This window comes from Cryptomeria japonica, chromosome 11 (genome assembly GCF_030272615.1).
Source record: "Cryptomeria japonica chromosome 11, Sugi_1.0, whole genome shotgun sequence".
Lineage (NCBI taxonomy): Eukaryota > Viridiplantae > Streptophyta > Pinopsida > Cupressales > Cupressaceae > Cryptomeria > Cryptomeria japonica.
Genome location: NC_081415.1, coordinates 4,229,836 through 4,251,956, shown reverse-complemented (window position 1 = coordinate 4,251,956; position 22,121 = coordinate 4,229,836). Strand labels below are relative to the sequence as shown.

At 36.5% G+C, this 22,121-nt stretch overlaps 1 protein-coding gene across 1 annotated transcript in view; it reads left to right on the top strand.

Moving 5' to 3' along the window:
- The window catches only part of LOC131859831 (putative disease resistance protein At1g59780), a 58,820-nt gene extending 42,365 nt beyond the window's left edge, over positions 1-16,455 (top strand). Inside the window, exon 4 of the mRNA XM_059213988.1 lies at positions 16,267-16,455. Within this exon, the coding sequence (XP_059069971.1) occupies positions 16,267-16,455 (189 nt within the window). The remainder of the gene's footprint in view (positions 1-16,266) is intronic.
- Positions 16,456-22,121: the final 5,666 nt, after the last annotated feature.

The following is a 22,121-nucleotide window of genomic DNA, read 5'->3' as shown; positions in this document are numbered from 1 at the left end:
TTAATAGAATTGATAAGGTTGATTAGATAAAGAACTGACAGTTTGTTGATATCAAGTTGTAGAAATATCTAGATATGTCGATGTTGATTCTATTGAGAGAGATGGCATAAGATTTTCGCTGGGTCGATAATATCTAAAGAGATATGAGTCATTCATCTAATTGTGTATACACTTGTGATGATACTTTAATAATTCCTATGATAGATTTAACCTTGGATGAAAGGAGCATGCGGGATCCCATGCAATAATGAAATGCAAGCTAAAATGCAAAGCTATGACCAGTCACTAGATTATTACGTTTTGTCATCATTGAGCTTTTGAAATGTGGGAAGTGATTGCAAACATCGATGGTATAATTAAACCATGATGACCTGAGCACTTCTTTCCTTGATTTTGATATAGAAAGTTAGCACAAGGATCGAGCTATAATTGAACCAAGATGACTTGAGTGTTGCTTGCGTAAAATAGGCAGTATTAATCATTTTAATACGGAAATCGGGAATGTCTTCAATGATATTCCGATGATCATGTCCTGAGACAAATTTGCACATATTAATGATTAATTTACAAACAGCAGACAAGAAAAATATCATGTTCCTTTCTTGTTCCTCTAGTCAAAGACATCCTGGAGTCACTCAGAAATCATGATAGTGAAAATCAATATAGAAAAGTTAAACAATCATGTTAAAATCATTATCCAAAAGATATTATCAACTAAAAAGTGTGTTGTGTGCTTAGATTGACTTCGTGATAGCTTGATGATTGATAGTTTGATCTCGTGTTCAATGTTGGATATGTCTAACTGTTGTTCTACCTATTTGATTAAGCTCAGAATGATCAAGACTTTGCCCCCAACGAGGTGTAGGATTTTTCCCCAAGCCTAGAAACAAAGTTGTTATTGTTATTATTTACTAAGTTGTCATTAGTTTTATGTCCAAAGTCATCCTATATACTCTAGTCGGTTAATACTACCGAAATATTCAGTCGGTAAGCACTAATGCAGTCTGTTACAAAAGAAAGGAGTCACAGAGTTAAGTATACATCGAGTTTTCTACCGAGTAATGATCTATGTCTACTGAGTAGCAAAGAAGGTATACCGAGTAATCTGAACTGAGTAGAAACATGTTACCAGATTCAATGAACTTGGACACATATGTGAAATGTGTTACAAAACTCGAGAAGATCTAACCGTTATCACATAGAAAATTGCACTTCAAGATTTTGTATGATTTTGAGGAAGTTTATCCAATGAAATATTTTCTATGTTTATTCATTGGATGAATCTTGTTTGTAAGATCGAAGCATGAACAAATCACCATCCCAGAGATCTATTTATACAAAATGATTTGAGTATCTAAAATGTGTAAGACATGTGTGTGTGATAGATAAGTTGAAAAGGAAAATCATGAGAGAACACAATGTGTTGTGACTACTAAGAATGACAGAGATATTTAGAGGTCACCGAGAAAGTCTTCAGAGAACAGTTTATGCAACAGAGTAAATAGAAGGGTTTACCGAGTTGATTTATCAATTACCGAGGTATGCCATGAGCAAGGTAATTTTATATTGAGCACATAGAGTCTGCTATAACATTTCAGATGTAAAGTTGTAGATATTTGTAAAGATTTTGATTGTATTATTTGAGTTGTAATAGAAACCTTTAACAGGGTAAAAGACTCTAACAAAGTCTATAAATTGTAAAGCCTTTAACCAGGTACAACATTTTGTAAAAGTTTTTATAAAATCCTCTAGCAAGGTAGATCTGAAGATCTTCATACTCCTAACAGAAATAGGGTAAGCTATCAGAAATAGCTAAAAATGTAGCTCTAATGGAGCAACCTTTATTATTGTAGTAGTGAAGTTGTGGGTGGCATCCCCACCGCATTTTTTCTCTCTAACAAAGAGTTTTTGCGTAACCAAAATATTTGTGTTATGGAGTGAAATGTGTATGAATGTTATTATGATTCAGCATTATATATTATGAGATCTACAGTATTCAGTGTATGCTTATCAGTAAAATTATTGTTGAAGAAAAGTTTTGAAGTACTAATTCACCCCTCCCCTCTCAGTACATTAGCTTTCCTAGTTGGACCTAACAATTGGTATCAAAGCTCTACTCTTGGAAAAGGGTTTAACAGCCTAAAGAGAAAGATCTTATCAATGGAAGGCTACAAAAAATCTCAAAGAATTGTGAATCTTCAAGAAGAATTGGATCATGCTAATCAAGTGATTGTAGACATGCAGAGACAAATGTAAAGATCACTGAAAGTTAGAAGAAGGTTGTCTGATGATTTACAGGACTCACAAGAGTTGGTGGAACAAATTGAGACGTCATCTGAGAACAGTATATCAGAAGATACTAAAGAAATGATTGGAGAACTGAAAGAAAAGAACAAAGCACTGAATGAACAGCTAAAAGAAATGAAAAGAGAACATGAGTACTTCAGCACACAAATGACTGAAAATCTTGATGCATTGAGAACAGTTGAGGATAACATAAGAGATGTAGAAAGAGAAAAACAACAACTAGAAGCATTGGTGTCTAAAAAGAATGATGAAATCATAAGGATGACTAGAATTCAAAGTAATCTGTCTGATCAATTGGGTTATGCACATCATGAAGCGACTCTAAAAGAAAATGAGAACCAAACATTGAAACTTGAATTATCAAGATTGACCAATGAACTTGAAGCAGAAAAGAAGTCAAAAGAAACACTGAAGAAAAGTTATGAAGCATCAAGGATGTTGGATGAGCAACTAAATACTAGAAGACCCAACAAAGATGCAGGACTCGGTTACAAAGGAAATAACTCCACCGAGAAAGGGATCAACACCACCAAGAGAGGAGAATCATCAAAGCAAGCTGAAAACAAAGATAAGATGAAGGACAAGAAGCCTATTTGCAACTACTGTGGAAAACAAGGTCATACTACCAACATTTGCTGGATCAGAAAAGGTAAGCAGCTAAATATCACTAGGTCTAATAGTTATTGTTACAATTGCAATAAGTATGGTCACACATCTAAGGAATGTAGGACTAAGTTGGTTAACAATTTTTAGAAGGAAAAATTCAAGGGGTTTTGCAAAAACTGCAATAGATATGGTCACAGTACCGAGAAGTGTTGGTTTAAGAAGAATAACTATATGTGGTCTCCACACTGAGCAAATGCTACAAGCTACCGAACTCACACAGATCTTAACCGACAGTATACTACAGTGCCATGGGATTACAATACAAGGATATGGTGTGAATGTTGTGGAAGATATGGACATATAAGTGCCAACTGCATGATAAGGTTTGGAATGAACAACTGGAGATCATGGAAAAATCATGGAATGGCATGCTTTCATTGTCACAAAGTTGGACACTTGGCTAAAGATTACAGAGATCAACCCAGAGGAGATACTAAGGAGATAAGAAGCACATTTTAGAAATTTTGGAAAAAGAAAGAAAATGTGTCAACTAATGAAGAAAGAACCTTACCTACCGAGTTAGGTGCATCTACCACAAATTAATCAGTAAACATATAAAGGGACTGCATTCATTCAAGGATTATATCTTAACAAGTTCCTATTTAATCATGTACTTAATTTCAAGATCTGCATAGCTAAGATGCAATAGCAAGTTTGAAATTATATCTAGTCTTTTGGAACACCAGAGAAGTCGGTAAATGTAGGAAATCTGTTTAGTCAGTAAAAGCAGAAAAGGAAGGTAATCGGTTTTAGTGGAACCGAGTGCATTTAATGCTTTCTTACCTAATTGCATGAAGGCCGATAAGGTAAAATGTGTACTTAAAGTCCTTTGCGTGGTCATTTTACACTTACAAGTTATCAAAGAGCAAAGCTAAGCGACTCAAAGGCGATCAAACATCTCCCAAGTGAATTTCAAGTTATTTATTCAGTAATCTCAAATGCATTTTTAAGTCAGTTAACCGGTTTCTATCAATTGCAAACATCTGCATTATATTTACTAAGTCGAAAGCATCTTCTGGTTAGTTAAAACCCTAAGCTCTTTCATTAGTAGAAATCCAAGTTTGAAATGGCTCCTAAGTTGTAGAATCTTGTTGTAGTTAAGACCATTGAGAAGCCATCAGTAAAGTATTCCTTACCTCCTAAGGTAGCATCTGAACCCGACGATAAAACTACATTTTCTCTTATTCCAGATAGGGTTCTATTGGTTGAGGATGTCAGATTATACACTAAGTGTCATGTTGAAGAGCTAGGTCATACCAAAATCAAGGTCATGTATGATGAGCTATGCACCAATGGAAACATGGATAGTAAGTATGAGCATATCAAAGTAAAGGGATTGACCATAGCCCTAACCTACCCTCGAGTTTTCAAACCCCAGTGGGTTAAATTTGTTTTGAGCAGAGTTCATGATGACTTTATGTGGTTAGAGGAGCAACCATTCAAAATCACCAAGGAGATTATTCACTTAATAACCAAATATCTTATATTCAATCATGCCCGAGCACAAAAGATGATTTCGCAAAAGGAATTGATAACTTTAACCAAAGTTGAGTCTGATTGCAAAGGTCTTAAGTTGAATAATGTTACAGATGCAGAGCTAAAATTTGCAATTAGAGTCATTGGTTATTGTTTCTTTCAATCGTCAAGGGAAAATAGTGTACCATGTGCAACTATAGATTTGGCCTACAAGATTGTGAAGAAAGGCATGAAGATTGATCTATGTGAAGTGTTGTTGAAAAACCTATTTGAAAATCTCAACACTATAAGAAAACCTAAGAAGAATAACTCGGCTAACACACTAAAGTTTGGGTCACTCTTAGTGTGCATGTTTTTTTATTTTTAGAAATTCTTCCCATCAGTCGGTAATGTTGTCTAGGAGTTACACTAACCAATCACTCATCAGATAAATGATTTTATCAAATAGCTCGGTGATAATTTCAATGATATAATGGATGACTACTTCAGCAAATCTCAAGAAAAGATGCATAACAGGTACATAATCCCACCTCAGTTAGTGGAGAAATATAAGGATGATATATGTTTTGAAGTAAACACCGGCTACTGCTATGTCAATGTAGTAGAACCCAGAACTCAATCCTTACCACCTATGGGTTATGATATTGATTTTGATATCTCTCAACAATAGATAGATGCCTTTCTGGCACTTCCAAGGCACTCTACTGAGCTTAGATATGGTACCTATGAAGAGGTAAAACAGAAGGTAAAAATGAGCATAGTAGTACCAAAGGCTACAAGAAAATCCACTAAAATGATAAAAGACTTAACTAAAAATTTTGGAGAAGGTTCTACCTCCACACCTACTAAGTCAACAGATGAGCTACTTTCAATTGAGGAAGAATCTAAAGCTCAAGAAGCAGCAATTACTCTGAGCACTGAGTTGCCAAAGGGAAAAATCTTGAAAAGGAAGAAACAGGATACAACTAAGGTATCACCGACTCCTCTAGTCAAAAGACCTAACACTAGATCATCTACAGTGTCACCCAGTAAGAGGCAGAAAACTGTTGAATTGCCTAAAGTTACAAAGACTTATAGAAAGTCAACCAAGAGATTCATTTTGAACAAGGAATCAAGTGACACAAAATCTAAAGACAAAAATAAATTTCAGATTGTTAGAAGCACAAAGAAAGATGTACATAGTGTTGACAATTTTTGTGCAAATCTGAAACAATATGGAGGATTTGGGTCATTCAGGTATGTTAAATATGACTCCCGATAGAAGAAGAAAAGAGGCAAATAGAAGAGTCAGTTGTATGTACACTTCTTAAATTTTGAGTAGTTCCATTGGAAGTAACTAACATTGACAACAGATGGAAATATGCTATGGACTCGAAGAAGCAAATAAGAGAAAGAGTCTTGGTACATCTCTTTCTAGACATGTCGGTAGAAGATATAAGAAAACATTTGAAAAACTACTAGACAAACTTTCCGGTGAAGCAAAGAGCCCTGAAAATGATGAATGGACTCTATCTTGAAGTAGAAAAGGAGACAAAAGAAAAATGGCAAGAGATTTTCTGAATTAAGACTAAAGAGCCTCAAGGTGAAGTGGGAATTGTTGACATCACTAAGCAAGATCCTGCTTTAACTATTCAACAAGATGAGGATGTCATGGACACCGAGGCACAGGAACAAGAGATGATAGAAGGAAATGCATATGCCAAACTGGTATTAAGTGAATTAGTTTTGGAACAAGTCAAGTCCTATGCTCCAGTAACTCAGCAAGTGCTCACCGAGCAACCTTAGGACACTGATCAAGGCAAAGAGGGTCAACAGTCTACAAAAGGAGAATCTACATCTCAGGCCATTGGGGAACAAATTTCTCAAGCACCTGCAAGCACTGAAACTATTGCCACTGAGACCCCAAGCAAGGAAACACTGAAGGACACATCAAAGGCTAAGGGAACCGACAAAAGTGTTGCCTCTACCAAGCAAACTACTGAGGATGAACAAGCCTCCAAAGCCATTGTCCTCGTTCAACTGGTGAAAGCCTCATCATCTAAAGAAAAGAAAGTGAAGAAGCATAGTTTCAAGGTAGATCTATCTAAACCTATTATGTTGGCCAATGTTGACATTTCCAAACTGAAAGGGAAAGCACTTATTGAATTCAGAGAACTATGCAAAGCCAAAGCAGAACAAGAAAGACAAATGGCTATTCAGAAGAAGAACCGAGTACTTCAGAAGGTTAAAGCATTATTGACAGATATGCTACCTGAAGCTACCGTGAATAAAAATGCTGCCATCCATATACAACTGGATGAACTCCTCACTAAATTAGAAGCATCAGGAGTAGACGCATTAGAATACCTTATCAAGTTAAAGGACAAAGAGCTTACTGCCAAAATGATTGAAGAAGTGCAGAAAGCCATTGCTATAGGTAAAGTCAAGCTTATTGGATTCATTGCTGAGTTGTCCCCTCAACTCAAGCATATTCTTTATTTATTCCAGAAATTATGTACATTTTCATTATTTATTAAGGATATCAAGTATAAGACCGAAGTCATTGAAAAAGAGATTACCGATCTCTCCAATAAATTGACTACCGAGCAAAATTTTGTTCAGAATTTCTATACCAAGCTACAAACTCTTATGGCTGAATAGTTGGAACTTCGAAATGAAGAGCACAAAATCAGGATGGATATCATGACTCTTTAGACATTATTTATTCCCCATCTGTCATCAGTCCAAGAGCAAATCAACCGAGCTACCCACTTATCCACTCAACAAGAGGGAAGCACTTTAGATGGTTTGATTTCACTATTAGCTGATATTACAGCTCAGAATTCTTTAATGGAAAGTGTCAAGGGTGCACTTACCAATCCTCTCACCGATGCTCACACTAAGTACAAATCTATTTTTGATTAGTTGCCCCCACCAAATGGTAACTAGTTTTGATGTTTGTCAAAAAGGGGGAGTATATCGAGTATAAGAGGGAGTGTACCGAGCAGAACAGAGTGCAGAACAGAGTATCTGAATGTATAGTTGAAATTGACAAGGGGAGCATAGAACACAGAGCAGTGAACACCGAGCATTGATCACAGGAGCATGCAAATTAAGTTATGTACAGTATATTGATAAGGGGAGTATAAATTTGAGTATGTTACTATTTATTGACAATTGTATATACTATCATTTTAGTCAATTTTGTAAGTATATAGATTTTGAGTTATGACTTTGAAAGGATTTTTGTTAAACATACCAAACTAATGTCGAAAGGGGAGATTGTTATTATTTAATAAGTTGTCATTAGTTTTATGTCCAAAGTCATCCTATATACTCTAGTCGGTTACTACTACCAAAATATTCAGTCGGTAAGCACTAATGCAGTCGGTTACAGAAGAAAGGAGTCACAAAGTTAAGTATACACCGAGTTGTCTACCGAGTAATGATCTATGTCTACCAAGCAGCAAAGAAGGTATACCGAGTAATTTGAACCGAGTAGAAATGTGTTACCAAATTCAATGAACCTGGACACATATGTGAAACGTGTTACAAAAATCAAGAAGATCTAACCGTTATCACATAGGAAATTGCACTTCAAGATTTTGTATGATTTTGAGGAAGTTTATCCAATCAAATATTTTCTATGTTTATTCATTCGATGAATCTTGTTTGTAAGATCGAAGCATGAACAGATCACCCTCCCAAAGATCTATTCATACATAATGATTTGAGTATCTAAAATGTGTAAGACATGTGTGTGTGATAGATAAGTTGAAAAGGAAAATCATGAGAGAACACAATGTGTTGTGACTGCTAAGAATGACAGAGATATTCAGAGGTCACCGAGAAAGTCTTCAGAGAATAGTTTATGGGATAGAGTAAACAGAAGGTTTTATCGAGTTGATTTATCAATTACCGAGGTATGCTATGAGCAAGGTAATTTCATATTGAGCACATAGAGTCTACTATAACATTTCAGATGTAAAGTTGCAAATATTTGTAAAGATTTTGATTGTATTATTTGAGTTGTAATAGAAACCTTTAACAAGGTAAAAGAATCTAATAAAGTCTATAAATTGTAAAGCCTTTAACCGAGTACAACATTTTGTAAAAGTGTTTGTAAAATCCTTTAGCAAGGTAGATCTAAAGATCTTGATACTTTTAATAGGGTAAGCTATCAGAAATAGCTAAACATGTAGCTCTAACCGAGCAACCTTTATTATTGCAGTAGTGAAGTTGTGGGTGCCATCCCCACCACAGTTTTTCTCTCTAACAAAGAGTTTCTGCGTAACCAAAATATTTGTGTTATGGAGTGAAATGTGTATGAATGTTATTATGCTTCAGCATTATATATTATGAGATCTACAGTATTTAGTTTATGCTTATCAGTAAAATTATTGTTAAAGAAAAGTTTTGAAGTATTGATTCACCCCTCCCCTCTCAGTGCATTAGCTTTCCTAGTTGGACCTAACAATTATGATATATCCAATGATCCAAACCATGGCAAGAAGCCACCTGGGATGTCTGCGTATGTACAAAGGCTTTATTATGATCAGTGCTGATGGAAAATGAATGAATGCAAGCTGAAAGATGCATGAACTAATAGATGGAAGAGCTAGCGGATAGATAGCACTTGTTTGCCAGGTTTTCACTGTCTATTTTCATTGCACTTTTGCTCATATTTGATTTTCTTTTTCTTTTCTTTTTTTTTTATTTTTTATTTTTATTTTTCTGCTTTTTTCAGACATAAAACTTTTTCAGATGCATGATATTGATAGGTTCCTCGAGTTGATCTTCATCCTATGTTGATAGCGGATATGCTCATGATCCAAATACTATTTTGACCACAAATGGACCTAACCAGTTTGGTTCAAGCTTTCCTTTCTTTTCTGGATCTGCCTGGTTGTGTGGATTTTCCTTTAGCACTAGTTCTCCAACTTGAAAGACTCATGGTTTAACCTTATGATTATAACTCTGGCACATTCTTTGCTGATATACCTTTAAATGATCAAAGGCATTTTGTCTTCATTCATGGATTAATTCTAACTCTTGCAGTCTAGATACTCGTTGTTCTTCATCTGGGATCAGACCTTTTAGTGATACACGTAGAGAGGGTATCTCTACTTCAATTGGCAATATTGCTTCTGATTCATATACAAGAGAGAAAGGTGTGCCACCTATTGGTGTGCAGATACTGGTATGGTAGGCCCATAGAGAAGGGTTCAATTGAATATGCCAATCTCTTCCAGCATCGTTCATTGTCTTTTTGGGGATTTTCAGAATAGTTTTGTTAGATGCTTCTGCCTGCCCATTCCCCTATGGATAATAGGGTGTGGAGAATCTATGCTAGATATTAAATTTCTCACATAGCTCTTGTACATCTTATTTCTTGAATGGTTGCCCATTATTAGTGATAATGCTCATTGGTATTCCATAGTGACAGATGATGTAATTCAAGATAAATGCAGCAATTTGTTTTCCTATGATGTTTGTGAGAAGTACAGCCTCAATCCATTTTGTAAAATATTCTGTAGCTACCAGGATGAATTTGTGACCATTAGATGAATAAGGATTTATCTTTCCTACTAGATCAAGACCCCATTGACAAAGACGCTAAGATGTTGCTAAACCATGAAGTTCTTGTGCTGGTGCATGAATCAAATTCACATGGATCTAACATTGTTTGCATGTTCTAGCTATCTGAAAAGAATCTCGTTCCATAGTCGGCCAATAATAGCCCAAGCGTATGAATTTTTTTGAAAGGATAAGACCACTTGAATGAGTTCCACAAATGTCATTATGGACTTCATGTAAGGCCTTCTCAAATTCTTCTTCTTTGAGACATCTTAAGAGAGTACCGTCTAGACCTCGTTTAAATAGGGTATCCGCGACGAGATTAAAATGGGAGGATTGGTGAATAAAGTTTCTCTTTTGGTTCTTCGATAAGTCGGGAGGTAGGGTGTTGTCTTTCAGGTATGTGTAAGTTTGGCCATAGCGGGATGAATCATGTCCAATAAGGTGACAAATAGTTTGGGAATCCGGACAATTATGAGCAAGGTAAAACAATTCTTCCACTAGGAATTCATAACACTGTTGATTTTCTTATGTTTGAAGGAGAGAAGCAAGTGTACCCATGGCATCTGCTACTTTGTTGTCATTTCTTGGAATCTGCTGAAAATTTATTTCTACAAATTATTTCTTGATATCATCAACCATCTTTTTATAAGGTATCAATTTTTTGTCTTTTGTTTGATAATCGTCATTAATTTGATTGATGATGAGCTGAGAGTCTCCAAAGACTTGAAGTTGTGTAATGTTCTATTCTATAGCCATTTTGATACCTGTTACCAAAGATTCATATTCTATTGTATTGTTGGTGCATGGAAAGCTTAATTTATATGCTTTTGGGATTGTATGACCTTGTGGTGTGATGAATAGAATACCTGCTCCTGATCGGTGCTATGTATATGAACCATCAAAGTATAATTTCCATGTTTTTGTGGTGACTGTTAGGATATTAGCATCGGGAAACTCAATCTGTAAAGGATGATCATCTTGAAGTGGTGTCTCTGCTAGTTGGTCTGCAATGACTTGTCCTTTGATAGCTTTTATGTCAACATACTCAATATCAAACTCGCTTAGAATCATGATCCATTTCGCTAGTCATCCTGTCAATGTGGCTTTGCTGAGCAAATACTTTAGAGGATCAATTTTAGCTATTAACTTGATGGAGTGAGATAGTAGATAGTGTCGTAATTTTTTAGAAGAAAAAACTACTGCCAAGCATGCTTTTTCTGTTGATGAATAGTTGATCTTGTATCCCTCTAGTATTATGTTGATGTAGTAGATGGCTCACTCTTTTCCTTCATTGTCTTGTTGTGCAAGCAAAACTCCTAATGATGCTTTGGTAGTTGATACATAGAGTAATAATGGTTTTCCTGGAATTGGTGACATTAGAATAGGTGGTTGCATGAGATAGGCCTTGATCTTGTTGAATGTGTCTTCACATTGATGGTCCCATTTGAAATTAACCTATTTGTGCAATAGATGAGTAAATGGTTGACATTTATCTACTAGTTGAGCCACAAATCTTCTAATTGACTAGAGTCTTCCTTGTAGTTTTCTTAATTGAGTGATATTCTTGGGAGATGCCATTTCCATGATTGCTTTAACCTTAGCTAGATCTACTTCGATACCTCTAGCTAAAACAATGTATCCCAATAACTTTCCTAAAGTTATACCAAAAATACATTTCTTAGGGTTTAGTTGTATCTTGTACTGTTCTAACCGGTCAAAGATCCTTTCTAGTATCTCTATATGTTCTTCTCTATTGTATGATTTAGCCAAGATGTCATCCACATAGTCTTCCATGAATGTATGCATCATGTCATGAAATATAGTTGTCATAGCTCTTTGATATGTAGCACCGGCATTATTTAGTCCAAAAGGCATGAGGTTCCAGTAGAAAGTACCCCATGGACATGTGAAAGTTTTCTTTTCTTGATCTTCAAGTGTTATTTTGATCTGATTGTATCTGGAGAAACCATCCATTAGAGAAAACATGGAGTGTCCAGCAGTTAAATCTACAATGATGTCGATGTTAGGTAAAGGAAAGTCATCCTTTAGACATGCGTTATTAAGATCTCTAAATTCTATGCATATTGTGATGCTTTTATCTGGTTTTGAAACATGAACGATGTTGGATACCCATTGAGGATAAGCTATCGGTCTGATGAATCTGACATCCAATAATTTCCTTAGTTCTGCCTTGACTAGAAGAGCAATATGAGGATGCATCTTCTGTAACTTCTATTTAACTAGTTTGGCTCCTTGATTAACATTTAAGTGATGCATAATAAGCTCTGGATCTAACCCTGGCATGTCTGCATAGGACCAGGAAAAATTGATTTTCCGTCACTTGAAGAATTCCACATATTGTTGCATTTCTTACTCAGACAAAGAAGTTGTTGGATGAAGAATCTTTGGTTGCTTTGTTGTGCCAATGTTAACTGCCTCTGTTGGTTTGATCAAAATAGATGACCTTTCTTGATAGTGCTCAGGTAAAGTGTCAAATCTCCCATCTTTCAACGGCTCAAGGAGGTTTTCACCATTCGATGCGTCCTTTGTTTTTACTTTTTCTCGATCTAATGTTGCCAAGAAATGGTTTTCAACATTAGACCTGATATTGTTTTCTTTATTTTCACTTTTGCAACTAGGAGATTTGGCACCCACTTGACTAGAAGATGCATTGCTGAAATTCCTGGTGAAAGTTGTTACGGGTTCGATTGCGTTAAGATATATAGATACGACATGGTCATTCGGAAAGGTATCAATGGCAGTATGTCCTTCATTTTCCCAATCAATAAGCTCAGGGTAGAGTAGAGGTAAGGGATCTTCAGGTTGGGATGCTTCGAGGATATCAAGGGTCATGATAGATGTATTAAAGTTTTCAATATGTATGTCAATGTCTACAACGGTACTCTCATTAGAATGACCTTACATAAGAATCTCCTAATCATCCTTGGTTAAGTCCAAGTTAGCCGAATGTGATTCTAATTCAAGTGAACTAGTTCTTGATGTTTGTCTTGCATACTCGTGAACTACATCGACTCCTACATCTTCTTCAAAGCAATTTTCTTCAGCTGATTCTTTAGAGTGATAGGAATGCCATTCCCATTCATTAGAATCTGTATCACTTGCAGCCTGCAATCTACAAATTCGGTCATATAGTATTTCTTTTGCTTTTCTGGCTATATTTTTCCTTCTTTCATATTCAACTTCTTTCAGACTGAGATTGAGTTTTGTCAATCTTTCTATGAGCTTTCCTTGATTAATACTAGGTTCATGTTTGTTTTGATTGAGATTTAATGCTGCTTGAGAGATACTTTTAGTTTGTTTTTCTTGTTGATTTTAGGATTGCTTCTTTTTCCATTTCGTGTTTTCTTGTGCTTGTTTCTTAGCTTATTTTTCTTCCCTTTCAATTGCTAGTTGTTCTTGTCTATTTTCATATTCCTCTTGTTGTTGACTAAAAGATGTGTCTTCTGGTAGAGTGACTTGTCCCTACCCTAAGCTTGTTTTGTCAGTAATTTGCTAAGTATGAGGCTGAATAGGTTCTAAGATACCTTCTTTTCTTTTTTCTATAGGACCTATTATGGTGTATCCCATCCTTTGAAGAATGTTGAATCCTTTTCCATATTTTTCTATAGGTATTCTGACATTGTTGACCTTCTATTGAACTTCTTCATCTTTGTATAGCCACTATAGAACATCTTTGTCTTCTGTCTCCTCTGATAAGGTTCTAGCACTAATGAATGCTCCATCAAATATCGGAAGATGTTTCACAATTGGTTGTTCTTTAGAGTTTGATGGTTTTCCAAAGGATTTAGGAGAGAGTGGTAATTGTGATATTGAATATTCTTCGTTCCCTCGATCTCTTAGCTGCATTTGTTTTTCCACACTTGATAAAATAGAGGCAAATGATTGTTCCTTGGATTGTGTGTTTGAAGATGTTGCCTCCCTATTATGAGGAACAATTACTTCTTGAACCATTTTTAGATTGTTGCAATATTGAAATGGATTTGAATCTACAGAGATTGTGATTTCTTGTCCATTGTAGGGAAATTTGACACACTGATGATATGTGAATGGGACAGCTTGCAAGTCATGTATCCATGGTCTCCCCAGGAGTACATTATATGATAAGTCCAAGTCTAGAACTTGGCATGTTGTGTCTTTCTGCAAAGGTCCCTTTTTGATGGGTAGTATCACAATTCCCTTGGAGGAATGTTCTTCTTCATCATAGGTTTTTATGGTGATCCTTTTCCGAACACCAACTACATCTTCTGAATATCCTAAGGCACGAACAAGACTCAATGAACAAATATTTAGGCTAGCTCCACCATCTATTAGAACATGTTTAACGCATGATTTGTGAATGAGGATTTCAATATGCAAAGGAGTGTTGTGGGGATGTTGCAAGGAAATGTCATCTTCTTCAGTGAATGATAAGAAATAAGGGGTTGTGAGGTGTCCCACCATGGTTTGGAATTGACCATTGGAGTTGAGAAAATACAACACCATAGGAGCCTAAATGATCTCTATAAGCTGAAAAACTTGTTACAAGGAGAAGCAATGAAGCAAATCATAGAAGGAAAGAATATACAGAAAATATGCTCAAAAAGAGAGAGCTCAATATTCACAAAATGTGTAATGTAATAATAATCCTTCTTTATACAAAGAAAAGAAAGAACTCAACCTTTAATAGGTCAAGAAACCCTAAAAGGGAAAACCTAGGTTTGCACATATTAATTAATAAAATAATTAATTGATATGCACCTAATGTTATCTTAAGTGTAAAAAGATAATTGAGAACTTAAAGAATTAAACAATAATTGTTTATTTAATTGAGTAAAGACCCAATTACTCTAACACCCCCCCTTAAGCTAGACTTAGGGAGAAGCTAAAACCTAGAACAACTACTGAAAGCATGAAAGATGGGTCTCAGCAACAAGGCCTAATCAGGTACCCAAATACAATGAAATCTCTATGAATTGGAGAAATAGAGAAAACCACGTGGGAACAAAACTCTACTCCAAAAAGAGATGGAAAAGAACACCACTGAAGCAAGAAATAGATGCAAACACTGTCAAAGAGAAACTGTTGATCTGAAGAACCTCCACTGAAATAGAACATGACCAGGTAGAGAAGACTATAATCTGTATGAGTGCCCTCAAATGATACTACTCGAATCATATGGAAAACAAGGCAAACACTGATCTCAAAGATATAGATGGCATGAGACACCAAAGCCTAAAGAGCTGATCAATCGAACCATGGAAGCATTAGAACCAACAGGATAAACCTCCCCATAATGTTGAAGAGGGAGAGGGACATGAACACTGAAAAGAGCAACCAAGAAGAACTGCATGACGAAGAACCAGGAACATCAAAGGTGCAGAGAAAAGTACATGGTGTCATGGAAGGAACACTCACTTGACACGCATCATGAGGCAAATGTCATGGAAGGAACACTCACTGGACAATGGGAGATGGCAAACAAGGCAAACATCAACCCCCTCATGGCACTTTAAAAGGAGTGCATGTACAACAAGGCACACGATGTGCGAGATCCCAAGTAAACAATGCATGATGGCACTTTATCTTAGTGTAGTTGCATATATAATGCTACAATGATAACAAGACTGGAAATAGAAATGAGAACCAAAATAGAGATATCCTACCCAGAGAAGAGATCCCAGGACCTGAAACAACCAAGATATCCACCAGAGTGCTGAAAAGCAAAAAAATGAATAAAATATGCATGGAGCAGAATTTTGAAATAAAACTCAGATGGCTAGAAAGTACACAACACATGCTTTCCAAATATATAAACTTTTCAAAAAATGGAGGTCGGATGCTCATTCTACGTCTCCTGGAGTGCAAAAATAAGACCTCACTTTGACTAGAAAAAAAACATAATCAAACAGCAAAATTGGAAAAAATTACCAACACCATGAGGTCTGGCTCGAAACCAGTTTTCTGATGCCTATTCATTTTTGAAAAATGACTCCGTATGCCCACGATATGGCCAAAAAACCAAACCCCCCCTGAAAGAGGTTAAAAAGAGAGTCTAGTGGCTGGGTGGTGCTCCGGTGGCCAGTGGGTGGCGCTTCGGTGGCAGCCTCGTGATGGTCCGGTGGCCAAGAGGAGCTCCGATGGTGACTGAGTGGCAGAGCCAGGGCAACCACCGATGAGGGAGAGCATCGGCAGAGCGAGGCTGGGTTGGGGGGCGTAGGGTTGGGTGGAGGCCGGTGGCAGGTGTAGAGCTGGCGGCAGGGGCCAGGGAGGAGGCCAAATGGTGGCTGGGGTGGCGGAGCAGCGGTAGCCGAGGAGGCGGGGCTGCCAGGAAGTGAGGCTGGAGAGAAGCAGCGGTTGGGGAGGTGGGGCTGTCGAGAAGTGGCGGCCAGGGAGGCAGGGCTGCCAGGAAGCAGCGGGCAGAGAGCAGTGGTGCTAGGGGTTCTATAGGCATTGGGGGCCAGGAAGAGGAGGAGACTAGCGGGAACGGAAGTCGGGGCCGGCAGGGGCCGAAACCAAGGAAGGCGCGGGGCCCGAGGTCCACCTACAGGGCCTGCGTGTTGGCAGGGGGCTAAAGTGACAGGTCCGGTTGCCATACGGTGGTCGGACTGTCAGCTCGGTACCTACGTAAAAACAAACCCCCAAAAATTTTGGTTTTTTTTTTAAAAAAAAAACCACAATCGCCTTTTTTGATTTTTTTTTTAATTTTTTTTTCAAAAAATCAAATTTCGGCCTGCATGCCGTAAAAAGGCAATTTTTTTTTGAAATTTTTTTTCTCAAACTGCATGCTAGGGCCTTATGGCCTGGATCTGGAGAAAAAATACTCCCAGAGGCTCAGGAACCAAAACAGGTCAAATTTTATATGACCATAGGGGTTTTCAAGCCTTCTGAGCATGATGGTGAGGTCCATTTAGGCCCAAAGTGCTCAGGAAAAAAGGTCAAACCCTAGATGCATAAAAAAACTTTTTGAAACCCCAGATCTGCTTTCAATACAAAAATTCTCAAAACAAGAACAAGTAGCTTCAGATTTGAAGCTCTAATACCATATTGGAGTTGAGAAAATACAACACCACAAGAGCCCAAATGATCTCTACAAGCTGAAAAACCTATTACAAGGAGAAGCAATGAAGTAAATCACAGAAGGAAACAATACATAGAAAATATGCTCAAAAAGAGAGAGCTCAATATTCACAAAATGTGTAATGCAATAATAATCCTTCTTTATACAAAGAAAAGAAAGAACTCAACCTTTAATAGGTCAAGAAACCCTAAAAGGGAAAACCTAGGTTTTCACATAATAATTAATAAAATAATTAATTAATATGCACCTAATGGTAGCTTAAGTGTAGAAATATAATTGGGAACTTAAAGAATTAAACAAATATTGTTTAATTAATCAAGTAAAGACCCAATTACTCTAACAGTGATGTGTCCCACCATGGTTTGGAATTGATCGATATCAAGATCTTTGGATACTGTTGTATCTACTAATGCTTGTTCAAGAATTTCTTTGTGTGCAAGTGAAAGCTTTAAAAGTTGTAAGATGGATATTTGTGCGGGTGTTTTCTATAATTGCTCCACTGGACTGTATTGTTTTGTTGTAGTGGATGATACATTTGTTGTAGGACCCAAAAAAACAACTTTGGCTTTGCTTCTTGTAATAGCATGAGCATGTTCTTGATTTTTTTTTTCTTTAACTACAATCACATTTACCACATTGTCATATGTATGAGCGTAGTTTACCTTCACTTTACCCTTACCATTATTCATTGTTGATTATTCACCTTTCTCATAGTTTGGAAGCGAAGTCTTAAAAGTTGTATGAGATTCATTTGTCCTATGTCCATCCACAATTATTACTCCATTATCAATCAAATCTTGTATGACAACAATTATTTGTGTGATGTCCCTTGTTTTGATGGAAATCGCAATACTGATTATCATTCCACCAAGGTGGTTTTATTTGAGATTCATAGTTCCTTTCTTCTGGCAAACAAATCAATTTGTTTGTGAGAAGTGTCTTTAATGCTGACCCTAGGGGTTCACCAATGTTTGTAAATTGTCTTCTAAAGAAAGTTTTGATAGTTGCTCTTTGGTGATTGTTGTTTTGCTGAGCCACTACTGAGTGAGTAGATAAATTAAAAACCGGTTGCTTTGGTTTCACATTGTTGTTATCTACTATTCCATCATTGACTACATTTCGATTTCTATTCCAAAACTTTGGCTTATCATTGTGATTGTTGTTATTGTTGTTGTTAGGAGGCTGGACTCCTTCTTTGTATATTTTCAACTCACCTTTCTTTATCATGGCTTCCTACATTCTGATTCCATTATCAATCATTTTTCCAAAACTTTGATTTCCTTGCATTTTTAAGTAATAACTCATTTCATCATTTAAGTTGTCGATGAATATGTCCATTTTTTCGTACTCTGGCACTGTACGAGGATATCGCGAAGTTAACTGTCTCCATCATTGTAAAAATGTCATGAAAGGTTCTCCACCCTTTTGTTTGGCATTACATAGGTCTAGCATTGTTACTTCATGTTGTATGTTGTAAGAGTATTGTGAAACAAACTTATCACCTACTCTGAAAATGATCTAATTCCAAATGGAAGTTTGGAGAACCATTCGATAGCTAGTCCAGTTAAGCTTTTCAGAAATAGTCTCATTAAGTATGTATCCTCATGTGCAAACTCCATACTCATTGTGCAAAATTCTCGTATATGATCTTGAGGGTCAGTGCTTCCATCATATTTTTCATATCTAGGAGTTTCAAAATCTATAGGAAATGGTATCATGTTTAAATTTTTGTCGAATGGATAAGGACAGATTTCTTGAAGTGACTATCGTCTAACATTTCCTCTTTTCATATCTTGAATTTGTGTTTGCATTGTTTATAGTTGTTGTGTGAGAGTTGTGATAGGATTATCAACATGATTTGTTCTCGCATAACCTTGATTTTGTATTCTAGGAGGATCTGGATCTCTTCTTGTTTCATCTCTACCCCTTCTTGTATCCTCATTAGATTGAATGTTATTCAGAATTTCTACTTCATCTCTTTTGGGCGCGTAAGTTTCTTCATTGGTTCTGGTGTTACTAGGAATTGACGTGTCATTCATTTTAAGACCAAAGATATCCTCATATTGTTGGTTATTAGGAGGAGGATCAATTTTCTTTTGTGTCAATTTGTTTACATCAAAATCTTGGGGGAGTGTAGCACCAGATTTGGCTAACATTAGGAAATATTTTTCTCTTTCTTCCTCCAACAATTTCTGCATAAATTTATCGAATTGAGGATCTTTTTTGATGTCTCTGATATTTTGTTTTGTTATTTCTCCTTCAACTTGTATTTCATCTTCATGTTCCATTATTATAGTTGTTATTTTTATTTCAATCTTTGTGATTTTTCATCTCTAAGCTCTAGTTAGAGCAGGCATACATGTGTGTTAGATACTGTGCTAGAATTTGATTGTCCAAAAGTTGTTTTGATAAGTAATCAATTGTCAAGGTAAATATGCTAGAATGATAGGACTTGAAAAGAGGATTCAAGTGTTTAAAAGTTTGCAAGTCTTTTTATCTTTTGTTTATGAGTGCAATGATGATGATTTGATAAAAACCAAGTCCAGTAGGAACGATATATCCTACAATGTGGGACAAGAGTATCTTGACCAAACATTTCAGTTTCATGATAAAGGATGATAGATCCTGATGAGAAACTATGTTTGAGTGATCAGTTCATCAAAGAGGGTGATGATGCACTTTGAGATTATTAGATCTTGAACTTGTTGAGGGTGAGCACTTGGAAATCTTGAGGTGTTTATCTTCTAGAGTCTAATTTTGACAAATGATAACTTGACCAAGCAAACCAAGGAGACAATCCAAGCATAAAGTGATAGATAACAGATGTTTATGAATACTACTAATTGATCAAGCAGAACGGCAGACCTGAAAAAGTCATGCAAAGTGGCAGCTCTAGACTGATAAAAATAGAGACTCGTACGATAGAATACACAACCCCAAACGACAAAAGATACAAGACCAGATGACAAATCAAAAAATTTCTTTGAAAAAGAAGAGACTCGTACGACAAGACTTCATGAACCATATGACAAAAATAGATATCTTGTACGATAGAGAATACTAACCAGTACAAAAAATCACTAGGTGGTGCGACAGAGAACTTGACTCGTATGACTAGAAAATAGGATAGAGATAAAAAATGTTTGTTTTGCCAAATTTTGATGTTTTACTTATGTTTTCCAGTTTTAGATGTCTGATTTTTCAATTTAGGGATGAATACAGAGTAAACATATGATGTGATAAGTGACTCCAAGAATGCTAAAGCCTAAGGAAATTGGCTGAGGAGAGAAAACCTTTGCTTGTAAACTTAGGTACACACCCAATAGCTAATTAGAATACGGTTGTTGAGTCTCACGGAATGGATTCTCAATGCCGTATTATCCAACTCCAAATGCTAATGGGGGCACGATATGGCAAGTGTCTTGGGAGAGCTACTATCTCTTTTGCACAAAGATTATTACCCTTTCAGAGGTGAATCGGGTAGCTTCTAATTTAACCGGAACTAGTAAGGGATCCGTTCGGTGCGTCAGGGTATAATACTCAATTAAGAGGTCTCCCAGCCTTGAAAACCAAGGTTTGATATACCCAAAGGCAGAGGAGAGCTATTCTCAAGCATTGTCATTGACTTGATTTTCATCAAATCACAATTATTTTATAGTGGGTTGGATTACTTGGCATTAGCCATTCCCACTTAGGTCATTCCCCTCTCACCGACCTTAATGGCTAAGAGTTATTAGTTCCTCAGGAGGGTAGGCCTACAAAAGATATGCACTAATGAAAGCAAATGACTAGTCTAGCTTTCTGATCACCTAAGAAAGGTGAGAGCATACTCGCCTATCATCAAAAACACAAAATACATTATTGTTCATTCCTTTAGCAAAATCAAGTGTGCCTAGAAAGATTAAAGAAGACATAGAGTTTAGTCGAATTCTTTTAGGCAACCTACAAAATAGATCCATTAGTAGTCATGATGTTTTTTTATGCAATGATTCTTTGACAACTGTAATCTTCAACAAATTGTCTTGCAAATACTAGTTAGGCTACCAAAAATCTCACAAACAAACCAGGGTTAGCATTAGTAATTATCGGATTAAAATCTGAAACCCTGAAAATGCAGTCAATTTAAAAAAAATGCAGAGGTAGAGTGTCGTACGACACACTTTACTAGCTCCTACGATAGAACTTTAGATCTCGTGTGAAAGAAGAAATAGGCTCATACAACAATTTAGAATCTCATACGAGTCAGGATGGATTGTCATCCTGGATCACAAAGAAGCTTGTACGAGTTAGGATCGCTTGTCGCTCCAACTCACAAAGTATGTTGTACTAGGCCAGAAAGGGACTTGTACAACATTCTGATTCAGACCTGGCAGAGATGAATGTTGATGAAGCTTGAGAGGCCAAAAATGATAATTTCGGCCCCACGGTGGGCGCCAAAATGTCATGCCTGTGAAGTGTGTACCTATTATACCTGCACCCGCAATAGAAAACACTCAATAGATCATTACAAGCATGGTTAATGAATTTAAAGCAAAGAAAGATAAAACCATAGCTAAGCGATCTATCGCCTCCTAGTAAATGTGAGTATGAATTTTGCTCTTAGATTTGGTTAGGCAAATTCTAGTGACTTGAATACACCTAGATGGAGGATTTAAATGATAAATGATGTATTTGAGCTAGCAATTATAATGATTAAGCTACACGATTCTATGATTATTCTAGAAAATATGCTAAAATGGTGCAATTAAGCTATGATAACAATGCTCAAATGATAAACTAAGATTGCATATAACTATAGTAACAATGCTTGAAATGCAAATGAGATGGGATGAATCAGGATCCTTTGTGCTCCAAAATGGGGTCTATTTATAGGATTTCTAAGGCTAGGGGTGAGGTGGCAGGAATCAACGGTCAAGATTAAGTCTGAAGATATCAATGGTGAAATTGGAGGAGGTTGGCAAAGAGCTTGGATCAAAGGGAACATTTGTCATCTCTATGATGACAAGTGTCAAGAGGCTTCTAGAAGAGGTTGGAT